Source organism: Alosa sapidissima, chromosome 2, assembly GCF_018492685.1.
Source record: "Alosa sapidissima isolate fAloSap1 chromosome 2, fAloSap1.pri, whole genome shotgun sequence".
NCBI lineage: Eukaryota > Metazoa > Chordata > Actinopteri > Clupeiformes > Clupeidae > Alosa > Alosa sapidissima.
In genome coordinates, this window is record NC_055958.1 from 19,322,531 (window position 1) to 19,348,571 (window position 26,041).

General features: G+C 39.6%; 2 protein-coding genes and 1 long non-coding RNA gene across 3 annotated transcripts in view; 2 read left to right on the forward strand and 1 right to left on the reverse strand.

Annotated features, from left to right (window-relative positions):
• Nucleotides 1-9,321: 9,321 nt before the first annotated feature.
• Nucleotides 9,322-11,307, forward strand: dlx2a (distal-less homeobox 2a). The gene is made up of 3 exons (XM_042081075.1): nucleotides 9,322-9,804; nucleotides 9,957-10,141; nucleotides 10,537-11,307. Exons 1-3 carry the CDS (start codon nucleotides 9,489-9,491, stop codon nucleotides 10,867-10,869), a joined length of 834 nt encoding a protein of 277 aa, XP_041937009.1. The 5' UTR covers nucleotides 9,322-9,488; the 3' UTR covers nucleotides 10,870-11,307.
• Nucleotides 11,308-13,518: 2,211 nt separating this feature from the next.
• Nucleotides 13,519-26,041, forward strand: part of LOC121698752 — a 14,380-nt gene continuing 1,857 nt past the window's right edge. Inside the window, exons 1-2 of the long non-coding RNA XR_006026849.1 lie at nucleotides 13,519-13,940; nucleotides 25,102-25,259. This is a non-coding gene — a long non-coding RNA (uncharacterized LOC121698752). The remainder of the gene's footprint in view (nucleotides 13,941-25,101; nucleotides 25,260-26,041) is intronic.
• On the reverse strand, nucleotides 17,802-20,378 carry dlx1a (distal-less homeobox 1a). The gene is made up of 3 exons (XM_042081089.1): nucleotides 19,349-20,378; nucleotides 18,859-19,058; nucleotides 17,802-18,433 (listed from the first exon to the last, which is right to left on the reverse strand). The coding sequence occupies exons 1-3, from the start codon at nucleotides 19,659-19,661 to the stop codon at nucleotides 18,182-18,184; spliced, it is 765 nt and encodes a 254-aa protein (XP_041937023.1). The 5' UTR covers nucleotides 19,662-20,378; the 3' UTR covers nucleotides 17,802-18,181.

The window sequence follows — 26,041 nt, forward strand, 5'->3', positions numbered from 1 at the left end:
AATAAACTTGAATTAAACCATTGGTGGGTTTGAGCAGTCTAGACATACATCCCACTAACACGTTCTGGTCTGCAGACGCCTTAGGGACATTATTGCTCTCATAACTGGAGCAGGAGTATAAAAACCAGAGGGTCACCCTTTAGCCTTCATTTCCATGCTGGTGCAGTGCTCACCCTGGGTGGTTTGGTAACATGAGTCCACAGAGAGGGGGGTCACCCCAGTTCGCCTGAGAGTCTCGTAGTCAATGGTGAGGGGAAACCTGAGAGAGCTGGGGTACAAAGGACGGACTCAGGTGGATCCCCACAGGTGAGCTTCCCTTTCCCTTGCTTTTCTTCCCCTGATTGGACAATTTGATTGAGCGGGAGGAACACCTCTTTTGGAATGCAGGCAACAGAGGGGTGATTTGTTTCCTGGGGATCAACAACGAAGATTGTTAACAAACGAGTAAAAGCAAGCATGTGCACACAAATCAAGAACTAAAGTAAGTAGAGTAGTTCAAGGACAACACAACACAAAGGTAAATGAAAAGTCCGGTTAGACAAAATATTGCTTACCCAGCACTGCTCAGTAGGAGAACAGCAGCAATTCTCCATAGAACAAAAATGGACCAAACAGGAAACGTGTTTAACAAAAGAAAGAGGCCAAGGATACGTATCAAATGTGTGTCCTTGTCTCTGTTGGCAAGACTCAATACAGTAGCAAAAATAACAACTGCTTCAGATAGAACATTCTTTGTTTGGATAAAAGCAGGATTATCCATAAAAGCCTAAACAAATCCAATACAATTCACAGTGATACTGCCATGTCTTAGAAAAAGGTATACATTTTGTTAAATAAAATGTGAGGGTCACCTTCTGAAGTGGTTCTTTATATTCTGTTTTAAAGGCCCAGTTACAGCCACATCAACATAAATATCAGCTATAAAATAGCCCCTAGAAAATGATCCTGTGTTTTATCCTATGATCCTATTGTCGGCATTTGCTTTTATTATCCAGATTTACTGCCATGGTGATGGCTACCTTATGCTGCTATTTGCTAGCATTACAAAAGCTGTAACACAAGCTCCTGTCCAATCTGGAGTGATTGCCTTCTGTCTTTGGCTTGTGAAACCTAAGATAAATTGATTTGCCAACTATTTCTTCAGGTTACAAGATAGACTGAAGACATGTGTTAGAGGAATGTAGTGGGCAGAACACTTAAAGAGACATGCCTAGTTCACCCATGTCCCCAGTGTAAAGCAATTCACTGACAGATGGACCAAAGGGTTCTTCTAGAGGCTAGACATAATATTACAGCATTCTATCTGTCAATCTTGTTCATAAACTAAAAGAACTGTGTTTGCTCTGTCCAAATAATGAGGTTGTGTTTTTATTTTTCTATGTTTTGCGTGGACTTGCCCAGAATATCCTGTTGCGTCTATAAGGTGAGACTCAAATGAGAATCAATGAGAAAGGTTATGACTTTATTTGGAGGTGTGGAGCATTACACAAGAGTACACACTTATCATTTGTTAACAGCTAACTTTTGGCACCACTACAACGGATGGGTGGAGAGTTCAAACCGTTCAAAGGTACCCTTTTAGGATAAAATTCTGTATTTACCCTTAATTCTACAACTCAAATGGTCCAGATCAATATAAAAACACATTCAACAGACTTATCTGCTTTTGAGCGAGTACAACGGGAATCACATGTTTTATTAGCTTATGCTGTAGGTCTATCATGGTGTTCACAACCCATTGATTCATAGTAGCCAAAAGCCCAGTGAAATATCTGAGCCCCTAGCTGCATGCTAGTTTTGTGGGGGTTTGTGTATGAGTGGTTGTGTGTGACTAGTGGTGTTGGCTCCTGCTGGGTGGGAGTGAGAGCAGGCTCCTGGTGAGGCTGTTATGACAGTGCATGCTCCTTTGTGCCTGTGAGTCCTGCTGTAAATCTGCCCTGCTCGCGCCTCTCTAAAGGCCCAGCCTTTAGGACTCTGGGGAGGGGGCTGCTGCTCCTGAACGAACAATGAGGTTGGCGGACCTCATAGAGCCCTTTGCATTCTTTCTCAGCCAGATCCTGCAGCTTCCTGGTGCAAGGCATGCTGGGTATCCCCTTCTCTGTTTCCTCTTTGGAAGACTCCTGGAATGTGTGTGACCAGAAATAAAGTGTTTTGGTGGTACTTAATTCAGTCAGTTTGATCATTCAGAAACAGTCTATCAAAACAACTCACCCATTTTCCACAGCATTGGCACTATTTGGTCGTAACAAGCCACTAGAATTTATCTTTCATGGCCACACCATTGTTAAAATTTCCTTGTACAAAATGGGATGTGAGATGATGACTTTAGAACGTTTGATTTGCCTCAGGGTGATGTGCTGAATGCACTGCTGCACAACGCAGCTGAAACATGACAAGTTCCATTCTGCAATGTTTTTTGTTTTTTTTCATTTCGATTCAAGATTTCCTGTGTAGAAGCACAGCAAGCGAATGGGGCTTAAAATAGTTCCTCATCTGCAAGGATGGCACAATTTTGACGATAAAGTAGAACTTAGGTGGTGAACCAGTATTATGTTATATTCGCTTGCTTTTGCATATGTTTATCAAAAATGTGGAGCCCTACAGTTTCCTACATTGAGCATTCCTTTGCCATGCGTTAAACATTGTTGCCACATGCAGAAGTCCTCCTACCAATATCCGGCATTTTCATGAGATATGAAAACGCTATGACAATGCAATGAAAATAGCTTTTAAAATGTTCTGATGAAGTAGTGAAGAGAATGGATGAAGCCTCATAATGGCACTGCTGTATCTGGGCCAGAGAGCTTATCAGTGCTTCCCTGGCCCACTGCCATGGCTAGTGTGGAGCACAGAGAAAGCAAGTGGAAGATGTGTCATTATCACAGGCTACAACTCTCCAGATAATTATGCGGTTAGTCTTTATAATATGACAAAACATATAAGACCCAGCTATAATTATCTTCAGAATGGCTTTGTGTCATTCTAGAATAGATGATGATAGTCTAAATAAGGCTAGGCTAAAATGTAACCAGTGGACTGCATCAAGGAAAGGCACTGTTAGCATGAAAGGTATTGAGAATATACAAACACACTTTCCCTTGGATCTTGAAGGGGGGAGAAATGCAAACATTAACTAATCATGTACTTGCTAATTTGCTACACTGTGCTTGGGGTCAACTTGTTTGGCTAACCTGGTGGAATTTAGCTAAAGGTTTTGTGGCATGGAACATGTTGCCAAGGCAACCAATGCCCCACGCTCACAACAGCCCTTCCAGCAAGACATTAACATGGGGGTTCTCAGGGAAAACCAAGTGACATTGGCTGTTCCAGTCTGTTTAGAAGTCACACACACAGCCATTGTGTTAAACGTTTTTCACAGGATGGATGCAAGTTTGCTCTCACCCCAGGTTTTATTGTCAGAGTCAGAGACAGAGAACAAGGAGGGCCTGAGAGTGAGATCCTACACTTTGCTCAGGTTTACAGGGCCTCTTCCACTCCACTACACACATACGTTACTGGAGGAGTGTTTGGGGCAATGGGGGGCCACTGAGACGAGACAGCAGGGTTCCCCACAGTTGATTAGTGCCACAACAGGAGTGAAATCCTCCACTTTCCCTTACATCCTCAGTGGATGGAAACTTCCACGGATGTTCTGATGCTCTAGTTACAGTCAGGGCTGAAGGTAGAGATGTCGGAACATTCTATTGGGCACCCTACCTCTAACCTTAACCCTTGCCTAACCCTACAGCGTCTTCTAGGCAATGCTGCCTTTAAGTTGACGGTGAGGGCCCAAAGGACCATATAACAAATGGGAAATGCTGGACAGGTGCATATTTGTTGACTTTGAGAAACTGAGTTTTATGAGAAATATTTGGTGCCCCAGTGTCATGGATTCTTGGAGGGAATGTTACTTAATAAAGACATTTTTATGTAGCCTATCACATGTGTGAAATTTCACATGGACAGAGTCAGAACTGCTTTGCTACACTGCTCATGGCCCCATTTGGAAATGTGCAGAAGGCTGATATTAAGTAACACGGCACACAAGAAACATCACTGCTGAAAAATTAAATTAGAAATGAAGAGAAATTGTCAACATTATTTATTTCCCCATTATTACCTGAGACAACTTGCATCAATAGTGGCCTTAATGCTGGTAACACATTGACAAATGCAGAGGTTTAACAAACAGGAGACCATGTTGTATCATGTTAATGAACATATTATTAGGGAATCTCATGTTTCTATTTGTCTTGTAATCAGAATTATCTAAAATAACATTCACTGAGGAGGAAGCTGAGTGCATGTGCAACGTGGACATTTTAGATTAGAGGAGGCCCATTGTCCCAGCTCATTAGGACTCCTTAGGACTCATTTGTGGAGTAGCACAATCTGAACGACGTCTATGCAAAAAAAGTGCTTCAATGACCAATGTCTTTTGCCCTGAAGGTACAAACTACATTCTTTCGATGTACAACAAATTTAGGCCATTTCTGGTCATTTTGTTGAGTGGACCAAATGAAACTTGAAGAGGTGAGTAACTGTGGTTAAGTGTAAGCAGATCTAATTCCAAAATGTGTCAATTGCAGTGCCCCCTATGGGTGAATTGTATTCAATTTGGTGTGCGTCTAAAGAATGTTGTAGTGATGTGGGGCAGCCGTGGCCTACTGGGAGGGCAGCTGTAGCCTACTGGTTAGCGCTTCAGACTTGTAACCGGAGGGTTGCCTGTTCGAACCCCGACCAGTAGAAACGGCTGAAGTGCCCTTGAGCAAGGCACCTAACCCCCTCACTGCTTCCTGAGTGCCGCTGTTGTAGCAGGCAGCTCACTGCGCCGGGATTAGTGTGTGCTTCACCTCAATGTGTTCACTGTGTGCTGAGTGTGTTTCACTAATTCACGGATTGGGATAAATGCAGAGACCAAATTTCCCTCACGAGAGAGTATATATACTTATACTTGATTCTACCTCTCATTGGTAATGTCAATATAATTTTGTGAATGGCACACAGGGAGGGACTGGAACTAAAAAAAAGGCCCTGGACTTTCTTCCAAATATAGGCCCACTACCATTATCACACACACACACACACACACACACATTAGCTGTCTATCATGATACAGTCTCACAATATTAATATGCCATTGAAAGTATCACATTCAAAATAGTAAGTCAGCCTGGGTCACACTGTAGCCTTCCCATTGTCCCCTGCTGAAAATGTGATGGCGCAAATGTTGCTAGTTTTTTTTAAGACAATGATAAGTAATAACTTAGACATAGGCTACTGAAAGGCATAAGTGCAACATATTTATTTGAAGAGCTAGACACTAGGCTACTTAACTGATGAAGCATCTCACTCACACATAAGTATATCTGTGCTTCTCTCTGTCTCACTCACACATAAATGATTATTTTTCAGTTCTCCATTGCTCTTTTTCTGTCAATGTGAGGGGGACGTGGAATTTAACCTTGTGCTTTTGCTTTGACTCTTGTGTTTCTGTAAGATGTTCTTTTTATTTGATAGCCTACTTCTGTCCCTGTAACTTGTGTGCAGATGACAAATCATGTGCTGTGTGATGACAGAAATGTTCTTAACCTAGTTTTACTGTAAATATCCTTAGTTCCTAAACCTAATGTTCTAACTACAGTATTTGGACTGGAGTGTGTGTGTGTGTGTGTGTGTGTGTGTGTGTGTGTGTGTGTCTGTGTGTGTGCGTGTGTGTGTGTAAGGAGGTGTAATTATACAATGTGAGGTATAAATGTGTGTGTGAGTAACAAGTGATTGTCTTTTTGGTGCGCAGACTTTGTTTCTGTATCCAGATTGCCTGCATTGAGACCTCTCTATGTCTATGTCTCTCTACTGTATGAACAGATACATTTTTTTGTCCTCTAACCTAATCTTCTTATCTCATAGGATGACCAGAGAGCTAATTGGATCTGGACGCTGCTGGATTTGGTTGGACGAAGGTAAGTTCCTGTGGCTGGCAGACCCTCCATGGCTGGTTGCATCTCAAGAGGCCTTGACATGGATGATAATTTGGGGCTATCTATAATGTGGCACCTAATTGGCTTCTTTGTGAAATTGTGGGCGGAAGTGATCACAGGTTGGACGTCATTTTTTAAGATGCCGGCAGCCTACTGAGTAGAAGACCGCTGGGAGGAATTTGTTGCACACTGTAAAGATGATTTAATGTCCACTCTTGCTGCTCCAATAGAGTCCTGAGGCGGAGATCTCCCCCTGTGTCTGCTGTGCAATCAGGGTCTACATTTCCCACACCTCGAAAAGCTCACACTTGATCTTAATCAGTTAGATATGTCCCATGCACTCTAATGTCTCTCCCACTTGATATCTCTGTCACAAGGGTCATCCATAGCTTTGGTTGAATAAATATCTCTCTAAGGAATCACCATTTAACAACCATTTAACAACCATTACTGCACTATGGTGTATATAATGAACAAACCAAAGAGTATACTTGTATTCTAGATAAGTAAAAAGGGGGTTCTGTCTGTCGGGATATTAGTTATTCATAGTTTCATCATTCAGCTACTAGAATTCTCTTATTACTGAACCCAGTGTCGTTGTGGCACTTTGTGCAGTTTTAAATATTTAAGAAATTCTTTCATCAATAAACATCATGTTTTAATTTGTTTAAATTGTTAAGAAAAGGGGACAAACATGGATTCTATTTAAAGTTTTTTTCATTCTCTGATGTTTTGTGTCAAGGTGTAGCAGTGAAGACAAATCATTTAAGAATGTTTTTTATCTGTGTAGGCTATAGCCTACCATAAGGATCCTGTAGAAGATGTGTCTGACAGAGAAGGAAAAAAGTCAGGTGAGTGGGTAGCCTAGACGCACCCTAGCGGCAGCAAATTTAATTTAAACTTGATGTGGGTCTGGCTCGTCAGGCTAGTCTTTAAATAATTCTCTTCAGGAGTTGGTGACCTTGTGATTTTGCTTTCTGGTCCTTGTGATAGCTGACTGGTACCTGCTATACTCTCCTGCTGTCATCCTCATATACCTGAACAACACTGAGTAGAACATCATTGTGCCATCTGACCTCCATAGCTTCTCCTTAACAAGAGGAGCCCCAAAGACCGAGAATGAATTAAATGAAATGTAGGCTCTCTTGAGTGCTTATAATAATATCTCACACTTTTTAGGGTCTCATGTTTTGAACAATGTGAGCTGTGAGATGACAATTAATTCTGTGCTGATAAAGGGTGTTCTTTCTGAGGTCTATTATCATCAAGAAAAATTGAGAGCTGGATGATGCGGTGGGAAAGTGTCTTTGTCTGACGGCCTCTTTAATACAGGTCATGGACATAAAGAGTGAGGGGAAGAGCACACTGTGATCTTTATTGAGCATGCCAATAACATGTGAAATGCCACAGATCCAAATATGTCAACTTGAGATTTATTTGATTATTGAGAATGTTTGCAAAGGTTTACTCTACGAATGCCTGAAATGAAGTAAATAAAGTAATTGTACTTTACTTTAGGTGAAGTTCATACATTTGGATTCCCTCTACCTTAATGTTTGCATGGAGCCTGGTATGCTCACTCCTGCCCTCTAACTGTGTGCAGGCCATGCTGATCCTTAATGAGCTGTGACATGCTTCCACTTGCTGCTTCCACTGCCACGGCCTGGGAAAAAGCCCAAGAGGGCCTGGAAACAATGGACAGAGGTATGGTGGTCAGGGAATGTGAGACCGGCCACTAAGCCTTATTTAGTCAGGAACAAAGGCTTCTGGTCCTGTACCAACAAAATTGGTGCATATTAAAGAAGGTTGAGGAGATGGTAAATAGGATGGATAGTAAAATTATGACATACATGTACAAACATTTACTTAGCATTCACACTCATCTACAGTCATTTCCTTTGACTTTCAAATGGTTTTCAACCCACGTGTTTGTACTGTACAACTAGTCATTTTCACAAAATGCTGCAGGCGTAAGTTTAGAAGCTCTGTAAGGTAAACTGAAGCTTTTGTAGTTATTGTGGTTATAAAGTCGGTTGCTATTGGTATTGGACATTTTCTGTTCATTTGTGAAATATGCCCCAAAATTGCACTCTAATAAATATTTGCATGTCTCGACTTGTGTGATTATGATTACTTAGACACTCTCTGCTTATCAAGGTTAGGAAATCCTACAAATCCTGAGATCAAAGATCCTAGAGGTCATGCCTAAAATCTGAAGACCTGCTGACCCCTGGAGGCCTAGACCTAATGGTACTCTATAATGACAGTAACATTAATAATCAAGATGCAATTAATCAAAATGTCAAGTTGGTTGTAAATTATTTTATTTATGTCAATTTATAAGAAGTAGGCCTTATTTGTTTATCATACTGTATGTCTTATTTAGTGATTACCTCAATGTGTGCAACCTTAACAAACATGTGATTGTTCATATAGTCCAATACCGCCATCTTGTGGAAATATACATTTGCAGAAAAAGTAGTTTTGCATACACTTTTCAGAGATAAAGAGCTATTTGTAACCATTAGAAAATATTAATGAGAGCTTCCACTGATGATCGGTTTGATCCCTGAGGATTTTCTTTAAAAAAAAGAAAAAAGCAAACCACTTCTTAATCGAGATAAGTGAATACTTCCCTCTACAAATAGGCTATTGAAACACCCAAATAAACTGTCTGAGCTTTTGTGATGTGTAGCCTATGGGTGTATTCTTGGGAATGTCTTTAAATTTTACTTCAGTATCAAGTAGCCTGCATATCATTCCCACTCATAACTAAACAAACGAAGTTCATCTAACTTTTGTCCCTCAAAGGACTTCTTACATACTATTTACATTACGTTCAATGTACCCTATGTGCGTTTGTGCTTGCGACCACACTGAATGCCAAGTGTCACTAGCTGTAGGCCTACTGATATAAATAAGAAAAAAGGTGATGGCCAACCGACAGGTGTCGCAACAAAACAACACTGAATGAGTTTCACGATGCTTGGTAGGCCACAAGGAAGGTTTTGCTTTAAGTATCATTTCATGGACCTTTAGGCAATGCGTTTTATAATCTTACATACCGTACATGACTAATCGATAATAGCCCACTAAACAGCGTAAAAATTGATGCTCGAGGTTTGGCATGAAAGACATTGGAGCTTGCAGTTAGGATCCACTAAAGACGGATAAATCTTTAAGAAGCGTTGAATACGCTACTAGCGCACTTCATACCCATGCAATGTCTGCCATGTATCCCGCAACCACTCATTGGCTGTTGCAACATGCTGAAGCTCAGCCTCTCACGTGACACGGGATAAATGCCCGCCCGCTAGCATCTCTGGTGGCAGACAATCACAGACATCTGTCAGAAACCTCCTAGCTTGCCGTTTACGCTTATGGGAATGACGTTAATTGAACACAACTAACTTTATCTGGTTTTTTAAACGTTGCGATATATTTGATTTATTTGCAGCGCGACAGAAGACAGAAACGAAGTATAGGCTATTTGCAGTTTACGTGAAAATGACTGGAGTTTTCGACAGTCTTAATACAGATATGCATTCTAACCAGATTACCTCGAACAACTACCACAGCTTGCACAAATCGCAAGAGTCGCCAACTCTACCAGTGTCGACCGCAACGGATAGCAGCTACTACAACAACCAACAACCCGGGCATTGCGCAGGGTCTCCTTACGGCCAACTGGGCTCTTACCAGTACCATAACAATGGCTTGAATGGTGTTCAATACAATAAATCGTACGACTTAGGTTTCAACTCCTCTTTTGGCACTTATGGCTCCTATGGCTCCAACTCATCGCCGACCCAAACCGATGCAGGTAAACAAATATGTTTGGAATTTTAAAATAATACTTCAATACTAAATGTTGGTAGACCGACTCTGTGCGTCAGTGGTAGGCTAGTGGTGATGTGTTACTTTTAATGTTCCCCTTCAGTATTTATATTGTGTCTGTTTGCTTTCCTGTTACAGAAAAAGAAGAAAGTGAACCTGAAATTAGAATGGTCAACGGTAAGCCAAAGAAGGTCCGAAAACCAAGAACAATTTATTCAAGCTTCCAGCTCGCTGCCCTTCAGAGGAGATTTCAGAAAACACAGTATTTGGCGCTGCCCGAAAGAGCTGAACTGGCAGCTTCGTTGGGCCTTACGCAAACCCAGGTGAGATTAAGTCATTGTCATCTGATCTTTTGTGGGCATTAATATCAGGTAGCTGCATTCGAAAGTTTGCATGGCGTTTTATTGTTGAGTAAATGGCTTCACAACACACCCATAGCGAATGATTAGGCCTACTTGTTGCCAGGAATATCAGAAGAATACGTTTGGCGTCATACAAAACAGACGATACATTTGGAAACTGTTAGAAATGGGTTCGCGCATACTGCATATTATGAATCTGCAGTGCCAAGTATTTTCAGGTTCCTGATATCTGCGCAAGACATGTTTCAGGAAATTACACTGATGCTCGCAATATCTTGTTTGGGTTACCTTTCATTAAATGAATATGGAGAGATATGGCCATAACACACATTTCACATTTTTCGTTTTTCTTACAGGTGAAAATCTGGTTTCAAAATCGTCGTTCCAAGTTCAAGAAGTTGTGGAAAAGTGGAGAAATCCCCCCCGAGCAACATGTGGCCTCTAGTGAGTCTCCTTGCCATTCTCCGCCAGGCTCCGTGGCATGGGACTTTCCACAGAATCAAAGAATGAACAATGTAAACTCGGCTCTGCCGCAAAGCAGCAGTCCCCCGAACACAACTGCGCCTTCCTTTTTGGCGAATTACTCTTGGTATTCATCAACGAACTCAGCCACACATCTTCAGCCCAACACACTAGTAGGCCTACAGCACCATCACAATTCAGCTATGAGTGCTGGGACAATATTTTAACAAATGGCTTTTTGACCTGGAGAATTACGCCGTTATCCCAGTTTCCAGTGACTGTTTCCTTATGGATGCCGTGACTGCTGAAGTTGGCCAATTTTATTTCACGTGCCAGTGTCTTTCTACAAAATACACTGTTATTTTTTTTTGTAACGAGAAGTTGCAAACTGGCGGGCGCTGAAGAAGCAGTATGCGGTTATTTTTGTATTTATTTATTATGCTCATTTTGGTGGCAAAAAAGGGACACCATAATTGTTCACCAAACCACTAAAACCCAAAGCGAAGTAGAATATAGCATGCTCCTCATGCAAACATTGCTGTCACCTTTCTACAGGATGCGTATATTAATGTCATATGTAGCACAACATTTGAAAACTGTATCGTGCCTTTTGAGAAAATGACCTCAATTTTGTTGTCCACCATAAATGTTTTGTTGTGTTTCTATATTTGTCTCTTTTTGTATTCTATACATAAGGATGTGAAATCCGTATAGGCAAGACGTTTCGTGCCACCACTGAATGTTTCTTTGGTATAGCCTACCCTTTCTAATTATGATGTATTTTTTATTCTGTTGAATATTAAGACAGCAACAAACGGGATATAAAGTTTAAGCTACTGATATTTCCACGCTCAGATAGGTCGTTTTCATTTTTATTTATTACAGGGCCAATTACGCAGTCCTGCATTGATTCTAACGTTATTTAAATAAAATGATTTTTGTGTATCCTAAAGCCAACATTTCCTCACAAAAAAAAACATGTCAAGGGTGTGTATACTCTTTGTCATACAGAATTCACTGCCAGAGTTGCTTTTACTGCATTTAATCCGATCAAGAGCGACTCAAATGGTTAGCCTACATTAACATCACAGTTATGCGTTTGCCTATGGCCCACTCGAAGATAACGTGTAGAGTTTTATTTTGTGGGGATTCGTCTATAAAAAGAAAAAAAAGGTTACCCATTCTGCAACCAGTGCAACACGGGTTTGCCAGATAAATAGATGCTGAAACCCATTGTTGCGATTATTATTTTGATGTTACCGCGGGTTCTTTTTTGAAACCATAGTGGTAACAATTTGCTAGATATTTGCTCATATTTTATAGTGACTGTAAACGTAGCCTACGCTCGGGTTAAGCGGAACCTGATACAGACAAGATGATTAACAAAGCCGAGACGCAGTGCCCCAGGCGCGGAATGAAAAGGAGCAGTCACGGCAAGCAACACGCCTTGGCATGCGAAAGAGAAGATGAGGGTGTTTGGTTGGGTTCAGCCCCTCAGACTCTCTGGAGTCAGCGCGCTGTTCTCCAGACTTTTTATGAAGTCAGTCGAGCCAAAAAACTGGCTTGAATCTGCCTCGAGCCAAACAACATGGAAACATTTCTCACAACTTCCAGTCACCCCGCACAACAGAAGGGCCTTTTGAGAGGCTCCTATAAGCCTGCAAAATCTAGACATGTATTCACTGGCATGTATCTTCTCAACAAATATAGGCTAAATAGGACATGTGACAGAAGTAAAATTGTCTATGCCTACTTATTATCAATATATCATAAGTATCATAATCACACAATGTAGAATTCAATTTCAGTTAGCTTCCCAAAAGGTGTGGTTTCATGGGCAACACCCACAGCTTCATTCAGTTACAATGAAATATGTTATGAAATCACATAGGTGTACTTCGGCTTGGAACAATAATGTTGCTGCAGGACATTGTTGACAACATTAAGTGTTACCTGTTGCATAAACCACAACACATTGTAAATACACACGCCAAAAGGCCAGCAATGTCTCATTCTTCACATCCAGCGATTACAGGCCAGGGAATAAGACATCTACTGCATATGTTTTCTGTCAGTAACTGCAACATTACAAGATAAATCACTTTCTTGAGGTTTTGGCTGAGTTAATTTTGCAATAGAAAGCCAAATTATCCTTTGGTAGGCCTACATACCACTTCTGAAAATGGCGATAGGCCTGCAGAACTAGAAATAGTGAAAATAAAATCAACATCGGGAGCAGGCTGTCTCAGGCATGAAGCTGAGCCATGCTTCAACTCCCCAGGGACTGGCAGGATCTTGGGAATAGGGTTGTGCAAGGTCTCTTAAAAGGCATGCTCCCGCCACATGATAGATTGATTGATAGATAGATAGATAGATAGATAGATAGATAGAAATAAATATAGGTCTTGTTGATAGAGATAGAGATATAGATGCACAAATGAAAGAATGAATAAATACATGAATGACAACCAAGCACCAGGTTTGAGATCAGACTCCTTAACATAATATATAAAAAACAAAGTGCAAAGGTGTTGTCTTCAAAATGTTTCTTTAAAGGCACACAGCTTAACTGCCTTTTCGTCTGCATGTTCCCTCTAAACGACTAGCAATAATGTGGGTTTAGACACTTCCGGAATCCTGCAGACAACTTGAAAAATGCCATACCCCTTCCCTAATTTATACTCTGATCTGTAATTTCATCCACAATTGCTCTAGTTTGAGCATTCTGGCTTTCCGATCTGAAAGCCTGCAATTACTATATAATTCTTCGCAATTTTAGATGTCCTAATATGGACTGTAATTTTTGCGCAAGACAATTTCCAGCTATTTCAAGCATCAACATTGTCAAAGTTGTATGTACATAATAAATGGGAATATCAATGCATAGTTTTTAGCATAACATCTTGACTCCTCGATAATTATATCCGTTTGGAGCCTACGCAGAATTAGCCTGAATTGCATGGTAACTGCTGCTTTAAATTTTTAAAAATTACTCATAATTTTCCCAAAGATTACCAAGATCTCGAGTGCACAATGTCATCAGCGTAATGAGGAGTAAACATTTATGCTAATAATCTGCAATTTTTTCCATCAGCTATAAAGAGGGGAAATAAAGCTGGAATTTTCAGTCATATTCTGAACAGTGCTGTTATAGCACTTAGCACTGCAAGGGAAACAGTTTATGGGACTGAGACTCAGAACTAATGCACCTGGATTCCTATTTGATGTATTTTTATCTCACTAAAGAGGGAATATATGAACCACCTCAAATGTCTTCAAGATTGTTATTGGTATGAAGGTAAGGCGAATATTTATTGTTGTTGTTTTATTTTTGCATATTGTTTTTTGCATCGATTATAAAGAATTAATTCCTTTTAGAATCGATAGCCCATAGGTTATGTCACCAATAGCTTTGGGGAGGAAGATTTTTGCAGCTTTTTGTCAGATTGCAGTATTATTGATGACAGTACCTTGTAGTAAATGTCGGTCCACTGTAGTTCCTGACACTAGGCTATACTTTGTAATGGTGCATGAATTCCTTTTCTACGATATAGCATTACAGGTTGTATTCCTTAGCCCTACATCACGTTGCCTTGGCTATATGCAGGGAAGACTGAGGACAACACTGATATTTTCCGTGGCACATGATAACATGCTACATGAAATTTTCAAATGTCTGTATTTTCCAAATATCTGATTAAAATAGGCTACCAATTCGGTTTATGTTTTTGCAGATACGGTGGTTTGTTTAATCTTTTAGAAGATACATTTCTTAAGATAGGCCTATAAATCGATCCTAAACTCATCCTGATATTATTAAACATCTGAATGTAAATCTTAAAATAGGGATTCTATGGATTAAATTAGAAAAGACGCCAGCTCTTGTTCTTTAATTTTGTCTCTGCCTTCATTACATTTACATTGTGCTTTCGCTAATTTCGAATCATTTTCCTTTTGACAATCCCTCGATAGGCTATACACCTGCAAGCAATTTGCCAGGCTTACATATAAGGGAACAGCGACGACATGTCTGCTCACCTATTTCACTTATCTTTTTTTCATGGCGCAGCAAATTTCTTTCAGTGCTCTATCTCCTTTGTTAACAAAAGATTCCACGTGCGAAAAAAAATTGCTCATAATTATACCAGAGATGGGAAACTGCATTAGAATAAATAAGGGCGAAATTACTGTAATTATGTTGGGTTTGATGGGCTCGGCTCGTAATCAAGAGGAGAATACAGCGAAATAACGTTGACCCTCTTGGGTGTGCAGCTGCGTTTCGGAGTCTTGCAGGGAGAAATAGAATTTTATTCTTTAGTGTCTTATTTTATGTCCCTTGTAGGCCTACTGTTTTAAATAACTTTTAATGGAACAGCCCTAACTAATATCGTGTGATAAACTCTAGCATATATTAATTTATAAATGTAGACAGTTAGCCAAAGAAATTGACCAATCAAATAAGTCTAAGAAACCATGAAAACGAATAGTAGGAGACTATATACATTTGCCTATAAGAGCATCAAATGTAGACTATACACAAAGTAAAACTCTATAAAGGGCAGCCGATTCAGTCAATTCCTCTTAAATTTCTCCTCTACAACTATTTGTCTTAGTAATAATAATAATAATAATAATAATAATAATAATAATGTTGTTGTTGTTGTCAATAGTAGAAGTAATAGCACCAGCATAGCAGCTGTAGCCTATAGCCAATAGCCTTAAAGCTGAATAGTATTGTTGGTTGATTATTGTTGGTTGCACTGGTTCTCTTTGAAAAGTGTATAATTAATATTATTCCCACGCACACATTACACCAGTGTGCACATGGAATTTTGTTCATCAGGATTTGAGAAGTCTGAGGCTAATCTGTGGCCTGAAGTTAGCCGCAATGACTGCTATGGTTTTCTCAAGAGTTTGCCATTACATTTCCGGTTCTGACCATGCTATTTAAAAAGATGAACATCTTTTCAGACCACACAGCAAGAGTTGAGAATATGTCGATATACAATGTTTAGAAATAGCATTAGGCTAATAGACTCTGAGTTCTGCACAGGTTTTATTTGATTAATTTTAGTATTTATATTGATATGTTATTGACATGCAGTGATATTGTTGGAGTATGGGCTAGTAATAGGCCAAGAAAAAGAAGCTTTTCTGTCAGGCTGTTGGTTGTTTACTGAAAGGGGGGATATTAGACATAAAACTGAAATATGTCTTGAATATTTATTTTATGTCATCTCCGGGAATGCTGACAGCTACCCTTGCTCGGAGTTTCATTTGACCTCACACTTTTCGAGATATAATGGGTTTTGTGATGTTGTAAGCAGAGATGATTTGGATCTGCTACGATTTGTCAACAATCACTGTTTTAGAATTTGTAAATTCTGTCCTCTCTGCAATAAAGCATCCTAATCGGCATTGGCTAGCCTATATATTTGTATTATTGCGACTGGCGTTAGTGTCTCAGAATTTTCTGTAAAAGCGCAGTTAAACCATCAACCCCAAACAAGAGCCCCTTTGAACTTCTCACTTTTACTTATCTACATTTTAACCCCCACCCCCTTCGACAAACCAGTCTTTTGCAGCACCTGCCTCTAGTCCAATTATTCACTTAACACACACCAGAGATCCCTCTGCCATTCAGCGATGAAAACGGGGTTTGTTGGGGCCACAGAGAAGCAAAAAGGAGCTTATAGCGACTAAACGAAAATGAAAAGAAACAAGCACTCTTATTGTTTGAAGGATTGTAGTGTTATAGAGACCAACACAAGATTAATCGCCAATTGAGGCCGAAATGAATAGGTTTCCTAAAGGACTATAGGCATAGGCCTACAAGAGAAAGACCAGATGATTGAATTCTGATACAAACTTCTGAAATATAGTCCTATACCTGACTTGCGCACCAATCAATGAACGTGCAAGAAAGTAGCCTAAACCATCAGGTAAATTGTAGGCTATAGGCTTTTGGTACAAGTGGTTTTAGAAAAAAATATATCATAGGCCTACATTATGGCAATATAGGCCTAAGCTATATGAAAAGAATTGTACTAGGCTAGTCAAAAGATAGCAATAGCTATGCTGACATTTTTAAAACATTGTAGGCCTAAACAACTTGTGTGATTAATTAATCCATTTTTGAGCCTTCCTGTAAGATTAAATTAAGACAGCCGTTGTAATAGCATAATAATAATAATAAGAACAATAATAATAATAAGCACAGTTTCTTATGATTATGATGATTATTATTATTATTATTCAGAGAAAAATAACCGTCATTTTAAGTGTAAATATTGTCAATGATAGTGAAAGTTTTTTTTTACATCAGTTTTACTGTAAGTTTACACGTTATTTACAAGACTTCAGTGAAACAAAACAATAAATTAATTGATTCCATATAAAACTATCTTCTATAGACTGCTAGACACAATTTGAATGAACATGTTCTTAAAAATCCACAAAGCATTAATTACAGCACAAACCAAAACAGGTCATGTTTTTCTCTGTACATTAGCGGTCGTCTCTTCTTTTAAAAAATATCTCAGAAAAGGTATTTTTGTATTTAGCCTCCACTTTGTTTTCCGCAATATCAGCCACATAGCCTATAAGTCCCCTTTGCACTATCGCTTGCCTTTACAAGCACGTGCTGTCAGTTCATAATTTAAAACATTCATCTTAAATAAACATACAGGCCGACAAAAAGAAATTAAATAAATTAGCTTAAATAAACATACAAAACAAACAAATGGATAGAAACTTTTCAAAGTGGTTCAAGTCTTCTCTCTGGAGAACATCTGACTGAAGACTGGACAGTTAAGCTATAATTTTAGCGTTTGTCTTCCACCTGGTAGGAAGGCTTATGGTGGCCATGCATGGACCTAAGAACTGAGGAATTTTGATTAGCCTACTTTTACGAGAATGTTGCTAAATTTCGGAACTCAGATTGGTTTATTTTGTCACTTGGGCTGTACAACATTTTATGTTCCGTTAGCAGATAGCCTTGAAATTCAGAGCGCATAGGCACTGTAGATGACAGCTAACGGTAACTCCTGAACCTATGCTATGAAAGTCTTCATCTCTCCATTAGACATTCGGCGCAATATGCACAAAACAGTAATACGCTAATCATTCAAATTAATTATAAATCAAACCTATAAATATATTTCTGATATATTACAGTTTGATTTAATTATTTTTACACAAATCGAAATGTCACAAAAACAGCAGCAGCTTGAATGACCCACTTTCACGGCAATTTCCTGTGTATCTAGCGGACTGAGTAAGACCTCTTGCCCTTTGATGAAGGAGCCAATGCTTTCTAGTGTCTCTCCTTCCGGAAAGTTCTGCAGGCAGCTGATCTCAGCAAATCATCGAATGATCTTAAGCGAATGCCGACAACTTCTGTCGGCATTTTGGGGACTTGGCTTCTGATTCTATCAGTGCGTAACTGCAGTGGGCCAGGGTACAAAGCTCAGCGACTGACCCCAAGGCCCTCTGAGCCATCCATAGAGAGGAAAAATGGCGAGGGTCTGTCCATCAGGGTCACATCAGCTGTGGCTGCTGCATAGAATCTTGATGCGCTGTCGGGTACCATGAGGTGTAACTTGGGATGTAAGAGCCCGGCGTTCCCACAGGTGTTTTCACAGTGGCTGTCGAGTTCCAAACCGGAGCCACGGTTGGTGAACCGGTGGAGAGTCCGCGACCATTGGCTAACGCATTAGTGTCTATTGTTCCACCGCCTTGCTTCATCAGCTTCTTGAACTTCGATCTCTTGTTCTGAAACCAAATCTTCACCTAAAAGAAAAAGCGTGTTTATCAGTACGCATCCAAAAAGATCTGGTAGGCCTAAAGGACAGGTTCGTGCTATAGCATTTTGAAGAACATAAACAGAATCCTCCAATATAAACAAGTGTGATTTTAGGCTATGACTGCAGGACGTTAGGCCGGCCCTGTTACAGCTAACCATCAGAATCTATTGATCATTTTAATCGTAATGAAATTTGCCATCAATTTGTCAGTTACCCCGAGCGTTAACTAGTAATACATTAGAAGCACTAGCACACCGGTCCACAGATAGGGGAAACCCGTTCTTTCAGATTTGTTATTCAAACCTGGTAACATTCCCGAGCAAAAGTCAACAGCCTATGAATCAGAGTCTACAAGAGGAAGAATGCACTGCACATTCGTAAAGAATACGATTACTTAAAAGAAAAACTTGCCTGTGTTTGAGTAAGCCCCAAAGATGCAGCCAGTTCCGCTCTCTCTGGAAGGGCCAAATATTGCGTTTGCTGAAATCGTCTGTTTAGTGCTTGAAGCTGTAAACTGGAATATATTGTCCGGGGTTTGCGGATCTTCTTCCCTTTGCCATTGAATCGTACCTCACCGCCCTCCACGACAGTGTTTTTCTCTGTTTCAGCGGCTGTGGAGAGGGAAAAGAGTAAATTGTCTGAAGACAGCTCCTCCGACGGTGCTATGAAGCAGTGCACATCCCAGTGCAAGTTTTACGGGCTGTAGTTTAGGTATAATTACCCTTAATTGCATACATTGTTTATAGCATTACGCAATAAATAATTACCAACCCTAATACCCGCACATCTGGACTCTTCCAGTTCAACTTTTACCCAGTGAATGAAAGGAAACAAATGCTTTGGTTCGGAATTCCAGAACTTTTCAGAGACAAGAAATTGAAAAAGGCTTTAGAGTTCTTACCTGCGTCTTCTAACCGCGTCTGTGTTAATGCCGTGTTGTTTGGGTATGTCTGCACGGCGCTGATATACGGACTCGAGGAATGGCTGCCGACTGAGTTGACGTATGGATAACCCAAAGATCTGTGGAAGGATGAGGCCGGACTGTACGAGCTTTCGTGCTGACTATGTCCAGCAGAATGTAAACAGTGCATGGAATAGTGTCCGTGAGACATCGAGGAAGGCGACATTTGTTGACTCGGTGGCCCAAATTCCATGAACACGTTCTTTCCTGAGACGGGGCTATTAAGACTCTCTGGCATTGTAGTCATTGTCATCTCTTCTGGCGTGTCTCTTCCCTTGCTTTTTTGTTTTCCTCTACGATCTCAGTGAAGGATGGATCCCAATTTAAGCTCAACTGATTTTTTCACTTTCCATTCATAAGAAAATGTAGTTTCTCTCTGTGAAAAGTCTAGGTATTATGCAGTGGATCTACACAACCTCGCTCAAAGGTTTGAATCAGGGAATCATGAATATTTATCAAAGCCAGTCGCTGATTGGCCCAGTCTTTCCAAGAACGATGCCGATTGGCGATGCTGGGGTTGGGTCCGAAAGACCTGATGAACTCAAGAAATAAGAAAAAACCTGAAACCTACAATGTCAGTAGGGAAACATTGGTGATGGGTCGCTATGAAAAGGTAGAGGCATATCTGGGGAAAGAAAATGTCTAAAACATTATAATGATTCATTAATTTTATTTTCACTCAAATAGAGCCTCGACATTAGCCTAGAGCCATTTGTAGAAACCAATTTAAGAATGATAAATGTTGGCCTCCTCCTTAATTACGTAACGATTATCTATCATTATCATTATTATTAAAAAAAAACATTATTAATGATCGGGATTGTTATTATCGTAAAAACAGCAATGACAGGCTATTCTTTGCGCAACATAGGTGGAAATTAAATGTTTGTGGTCATAAATGCTTTGTTCGACACTGAATCATTTAATATAGCCTAACTAACAAGTAGGCATAGGCCTATAAAATGATGCAAGGCCTAATAAATAATAATAATAATAATAATAATAATCATCATCATCACCATCATCACCACCATAACTATTAGGCTATCTTCACTATTAGGCATGTTTAATATTCCCATCATTATTGTATTAACCATGTTCTGTTCTTCTCCTATTCGTCTTCTTATGTTTATCATAACATTCTTCATCACCATTACCAATATCATAACCTTCACCATCAGCCTTGCCAAACTGAGGACTGGCCCTATGACTAAAATGCATATTTCATTGAATGTTTTGAAACCGTAAACTATTTGTAACGAGGGTCAGGGGAAAAAATAAAATACTGGAAATCACGAGTCTTGTCCATGTTTTCAGAAATCCATTGTCAACCCGCTAATGTATTACTTACAGCTTCATTTGATTAAATGCTAGTCTCAAGTGCTATGATCCACAGCTGAAACCAGTCGTATTAGCATAACACTGTGGTTTAATTTTCATACGCATAATTAGCCATATATTTAACACTTCCACTGGCACGCAGATTCGAGTCACTCTGAACCATCACGGCAACAGCAGTGGATGTAGCCTAAGTCTAAGGTTTTGACAGGGTGAAATCACTGTGCTGAAACGATTGGATGACCCTCAAATGTCTAGCTGCAACACAGCTGAATACTGTTAGATTTAAGTGAACACAGTAGCAAATTACTAGTCATTTTACATTTTACTTTCCATGAGAAAGATGGTCGATGGTTTCCTTGAAATTTTCACTGTGTTGGTGTATTTTAAGCTACCTTTGCCAGGGAAGCATGAAGCATGCAACTAGTAGCCTAAACAGAAATATTTTAATAATTCAGGGCATTAAACTCAAATGATCAGTTTCATTTCAACCAGAATGAAAAAACCCTGATGGTTGTCATGTGGAAAATAACATAGCCTACCGATAGCCTATTGGTGAGGCAAACACTGAATAAGTTTGAATATTTAATTCACATCGAAAGTGAATCTATTTTGTGTCACTGTACTGACATTTGGATTCAAGTGTCACATTGACAACTCTGTTCTCAATGAGTAACATATGTAGTGGTTGGTTTAAAAACTTAAAAAAAGAGAAGAGACAAGACGTGTACACATCATACAGTGGGCCAGTTAGTAGGCTATTCCCGGGCATGCTGGCAGAGTAGGCAATATCTGTGATGGAGGATTATTTCTGCTGGCAGTCGACTATACCACAAAATAATTTAATGTAAGTAGAGCTCCATACAATATCATGTCAGTTTAGGTTACATTCCTCTCGAGATGTCTACATAGTCTCATCCTTGTTACCATAAGTGATGGCTTTTTTGCATTCATGGTGATAGGTGTATTTACTACTTGGCAGAGAGTCGAATGTCATTTATCTATTTATTTACCTACCCTATATTTGTAATAATAATAATAATAATAATAATAATAATAATAATAGCTTTGTAATAATAATAATAATAGTGAAATTAATCATTTCCAATGATATAGGTTACAATATTAGGCAGTATTAGGCGACCTACTCCACTTAATAACTTTACAGGCATTTCCAGAGACTATCGTTATCTTTTGTGACGTTTTCGATGCCTGACAAAGCGCGAACACTGGTGAAGAGTGAGAGGATAAATGACCATACTGTACCATAGAGTCCATGTGCCCTGTAGGAAGCTTGTCCTGGAGAATCTCTACATTCCATTTTCGTCCCCCTTTCTTCTCCATCTGGAGATGAGGCAGGTCTGCAACCCTCTACTATCCTGCAGGCTGCAAAATCTCCACATGAATGACAAATTAAACGCAGTTAAATTCCGCCACTAAGGTTATTAACCTAATTACATAACTAAACGCAAAGCAGAACAAGCAACTTCAGTAGCCTAAGTGATTTGAAAACTGCCACTGCCACCAACATGGTACACTGGTGCAGTGTGGAAGGATCACGTTTGACAAATTGTGCTGAAAATCATTTTATAAGGAAAATGGTCCTTGAAATTGTCCAATTTTGGCCAATTCGTTTTGAAATTACTCTCAAGGGATCCTTTATCAATAGCGTGGCGAAAATAATAATGGTTTTACAACCAACAATTATCACTGTTCAGAATGAAATAAAGATGCAACATGGTTCGTTTTGATAACTGTCATTATTGTTTCAAAATGGTGGCATCGAAGCACTAAATGATTATATGTAGCCTAGATGTGAATTGTAGTGTAGCCTAGTCTAGTCAGCTGAGACAAAATGAGGAAAGGTTCAATTCAGAAAGAAATGGGCAACTAATCGAATGATAACAGCTAATTTATAATGTTTAGTTCCCACATGAAGAAGACATCAAGACTATAGGCCTAGAGTTAGTATTTATGGATATTTTAGTTGCGTGCTATTTAAAACATAAGGCTGCACAGGCTATTGTTAAGCCGACTCTTTCCAGTGGACAAAGATATTCACAGTCAAACCTGTCAGTGGGAGACATGAGGCATTAAACGAGAAGGTTTTGCTCGGAAACCAAACACGTTATCGAGTTGACATCTAGATAAGATCGAGCGAAAGCCGGACGAATCCTGAAAAAAAAAAAAAAAACACGATGCCTCACTTCTGGAAACAGCGCTGTACTTGTCACTGTTTTATTGCTGAGTCGCACAGACGGAGTTCCGCTATAATGGCCGGTCTCAATTAAGCACCATGACCAGAAACTCCACATCCCTGGATGCAATCATGATGTCGCGGAAACCGGCGCTACTATAAATAAAGCCCTGTACAGGATTCATCAGAGAGGGGACGTTTGAGGGAAGAGGACTCATTAGGAAGGAGAGGCACTATGCCTGAGTATGTTTTAACACCTGCTATACACTTCTCGGGGTCAGCGAGTAGCGCAACACAGGGCCGAGGAGAGGAGAGGAGGTGACGTGTCAGGGAGTGGGGTTGAGACAGGTATAATTTCAGGCCAGAGGTGGAAAACGTTAAAAAGGAGATGCCAAACTGCATTTGAACAGAAACGCAAAGTTACTGTGATAACTTTGGATAGATGTCAAATTCAGGCATATAGTTTTGGCAGGAAAAACATATTTCAGCCTTTGGTGTATCTGTGGAGAGATTCCGGAGTAGCTAAATGAATAGTGAGTTCATGTCAGTGATTAATTACTGTTATTGAAAGTACATGATACTAAGTACAGTTTCCTCTATCCAACTACAGCACATAACGTATGTGGTAATGCAAGTTGATTTATGTGAATGTATTGGATGACTATTCTCAGATGGTTTACTCCTTTAAAAACACAAGAGAGGATCCCATGCTGCCATTAAACCATTGGAGTAATGCGATTAACTCATTCAAATCAGCCATTAATTGGCATAATGTAATATTGCTTTTATATATACCCCTATGCACCTATGCAGTTGAGAGAAAGCCCTCCACAGATCCACTTATGTTGTGACTTGGGCTTGGCATCAGATATATTAACAAGCACATTTTACTGCAGCAGTTCCAATCAATTCAGTACCGTTGGACCATGCATCGCCTGGAAATTGTTACATCAATCTCCCCTTTGCCTAATATTTTTGGGTCACATCATGTGGGTCAGATGTCAGCTTCATCCTGTGTGGTTTTGTATCTGCACACACAGCACTCCAAGGGACAAGTCAAAGGGGCTTCACCGCTCATTTGGCTGCCCTTTTTAACATGCAGTTGTCAGCTAAATGCTGCTCCTGTTGGGAAAGTTAAAATAATTTAAAAATGATTCGTCACCATTTTAGCCATAACTTATTATGCTGCACTCAAATGACATCATAGTGTTTTTTTGTCAAATGACAATCATTTTAAAGCAGCATCAGTAACGTTTAGAATCACAACTGTCTATTTCTGTTGAAATGGATTGCTGTTTTCCCTGGGATGTCCAATGTGTTGCTGTTTTAAAGCATGTTCAATGTGCTCTATGTGGTATGCATTCATTTATATGTATCCACTTAAAGGACTATGGAAATGATGAAATATGAATTGCCAACTTAGAGGCAATTTAGACGGGACCCCATGGCATTTTAGTCAAAACCAACAGCTCTGTAAAGGATTTTACTTTCAGCTAATATCATTCGGTCAATGCCTTCTGAGTTAATCAAATCTAGTGAAATGGAGGATACATAGAGTAGATGCTTTTAAGAGGGTATGTATTAACAAGCAAAACAGTACAATCATGCATCAGCTGAGTACCCTTTTCCAGAACGATTTGCATTGTACCATAATGTGATATTTTGATGTAAATTAAATAAAAGAAAACTGCTTACACAAGCGATCAAATCAATTGATAACATGCACGTGGTTAGATGACAGTAATTATACATTCAGTAGCATCACACATTTATGTTTCCCCTGTTTATAAATAAGGACATTGATATATTACTGATGCTGCACATAATTACTATGGAGCCCAAAGGGTGGGGAGCTGATCCAGGCTGCAGAAGTGTAATTGATATGTTGCGCACGCTGATGATTGAGTCATCTGCTCTGGCATATGCCCCAAATTTCTACCCATCATATCTGTGGTCTCAAACAGAAAGTTGTTATTTTTTCTCCCGTAATTGAAAGGATATTTTGATTTCATAATGCACAGGTTGGAATGCTATGTGGCTCATCTCAAGTGAAAATCCTGAAAAATGTCTCATGAGAAATATATGATAATTATGTTTGTTTATCCATTATTCCAATTCATTTGCTTATTTTGGGCATCATCATCATCATCTTTGCCAGTGGCCAGACAAACCAGGGAGGAGTACTTATTTTCATCGCTGTAGGACCAGTCAGATAATGGACCAACACTGGATTTGGTGTTCCAGCATGGATTCAGCATCTGACACCCGCCCATCCAAAGAGCACTACCCCAGAAAGACATTGGTGCCGAGGTTATGGTAAGTGGCAACTGACATCCCTTTAACCACACACAGCAAATTACAAGTTTTTTTTTTCTTTCTCCTTTCCCCCCCCCCCAAGAGGCATAATTGATGATGACCATGCAATAAAGGTAAAAGTGTTTTAGCATTGGATTTTAATGAGAAGTAAAAAAAAAATACAGAAAATGATAATGTTATGCAATTAATTTGTTTATGTATTTGTTGATATGACAGTCTTGGCATTTGGTCTTTCTTAACACCTTCTCTTCATTCAGGTTTGAAAACTGAGTATGCGTTTTTTTCTCTAAAAAAAAAAAATTGGATTGTTTTCCATCAGTGTTACATCAATGCTGTTCTCACCATTCCACATTTGATCATTTGACCACTTTCTTTTAATGTGCCAATTACCTTCATATGTTTTCCCTAATTGGCCATTCTTTTATTTACATTCCTCTTTTGAAAATTAATCATAAGAAATTAATTAGAATAAATTATATGGAATATCCACAACAGCTACAGACCATAAGAGCGTCATGTCCAGGTTGGGGGCATTCTGAAATCATCATTTCCCAAAGTAGGTCCAGGATGAAATAGTGAGAGTGCTCCACTTTTTCAGACTCATCCAACTGTTTACAGATGATGTCTACACACTTGTACTGTGTGTTGTTTAGTTTACTTGCACCGTGTACAGTGCAGTATGTCATCAGTCAATACCTGGTTAAGGAAACAGCTTTTGGGCAACCTGATGCAACATGTTTGTGATGACAGCAGACAGTGTGTGAATAAGCAGACCATATTGG

Excerpts from the sequence above, each read along its gene's own strand:
- dlx2a (XM_042081075.1), top strand. The coding sequence starts at position 9,489 with ATGACTGGAGTTTTCGACAGTCTTAATACAGATATGCATTCTAACCAG. Across the intron at positions 9,805-9,956 it reads GCCGACCCAAACCGATGCAG|AAAAAGAAGAAAGTGAACCT; the intron begins GTAAACAAATAT and ends TTCCTGTTACAG. Across the intron at positions 10,142-10,536 it reads TGGGCCTTACGCAAACCCAG|GTGAAAATCTGGTTTCAAAA; the intron begins GTGAGATTAAGT and ends TTTTTCTTACAG.
- dlx1a (XM_042081089.1), bottom strand. The coding sequence starts at position 19,661 with ATGACAATGACTACAATGCCAGAGAGTCTTAATAGCCCCGTCTCAGGA. Across the intron at positions 19,059-19,348 it reads GACGCGGTTAGAAGACGCAG|CCGCTGAAACAGAGAAAAAC; the intron begins GTAAGAACTCTA and ends CCCTCTCCACAG. Across the intron at positions 18,434-18,858 it reads TGGGGCTTACTCAAACACAG|GTGAAGATTTGGTTTCAGAA; the intron begins GCAAGTTTTTCT and ends TTTTTCTTTTAG.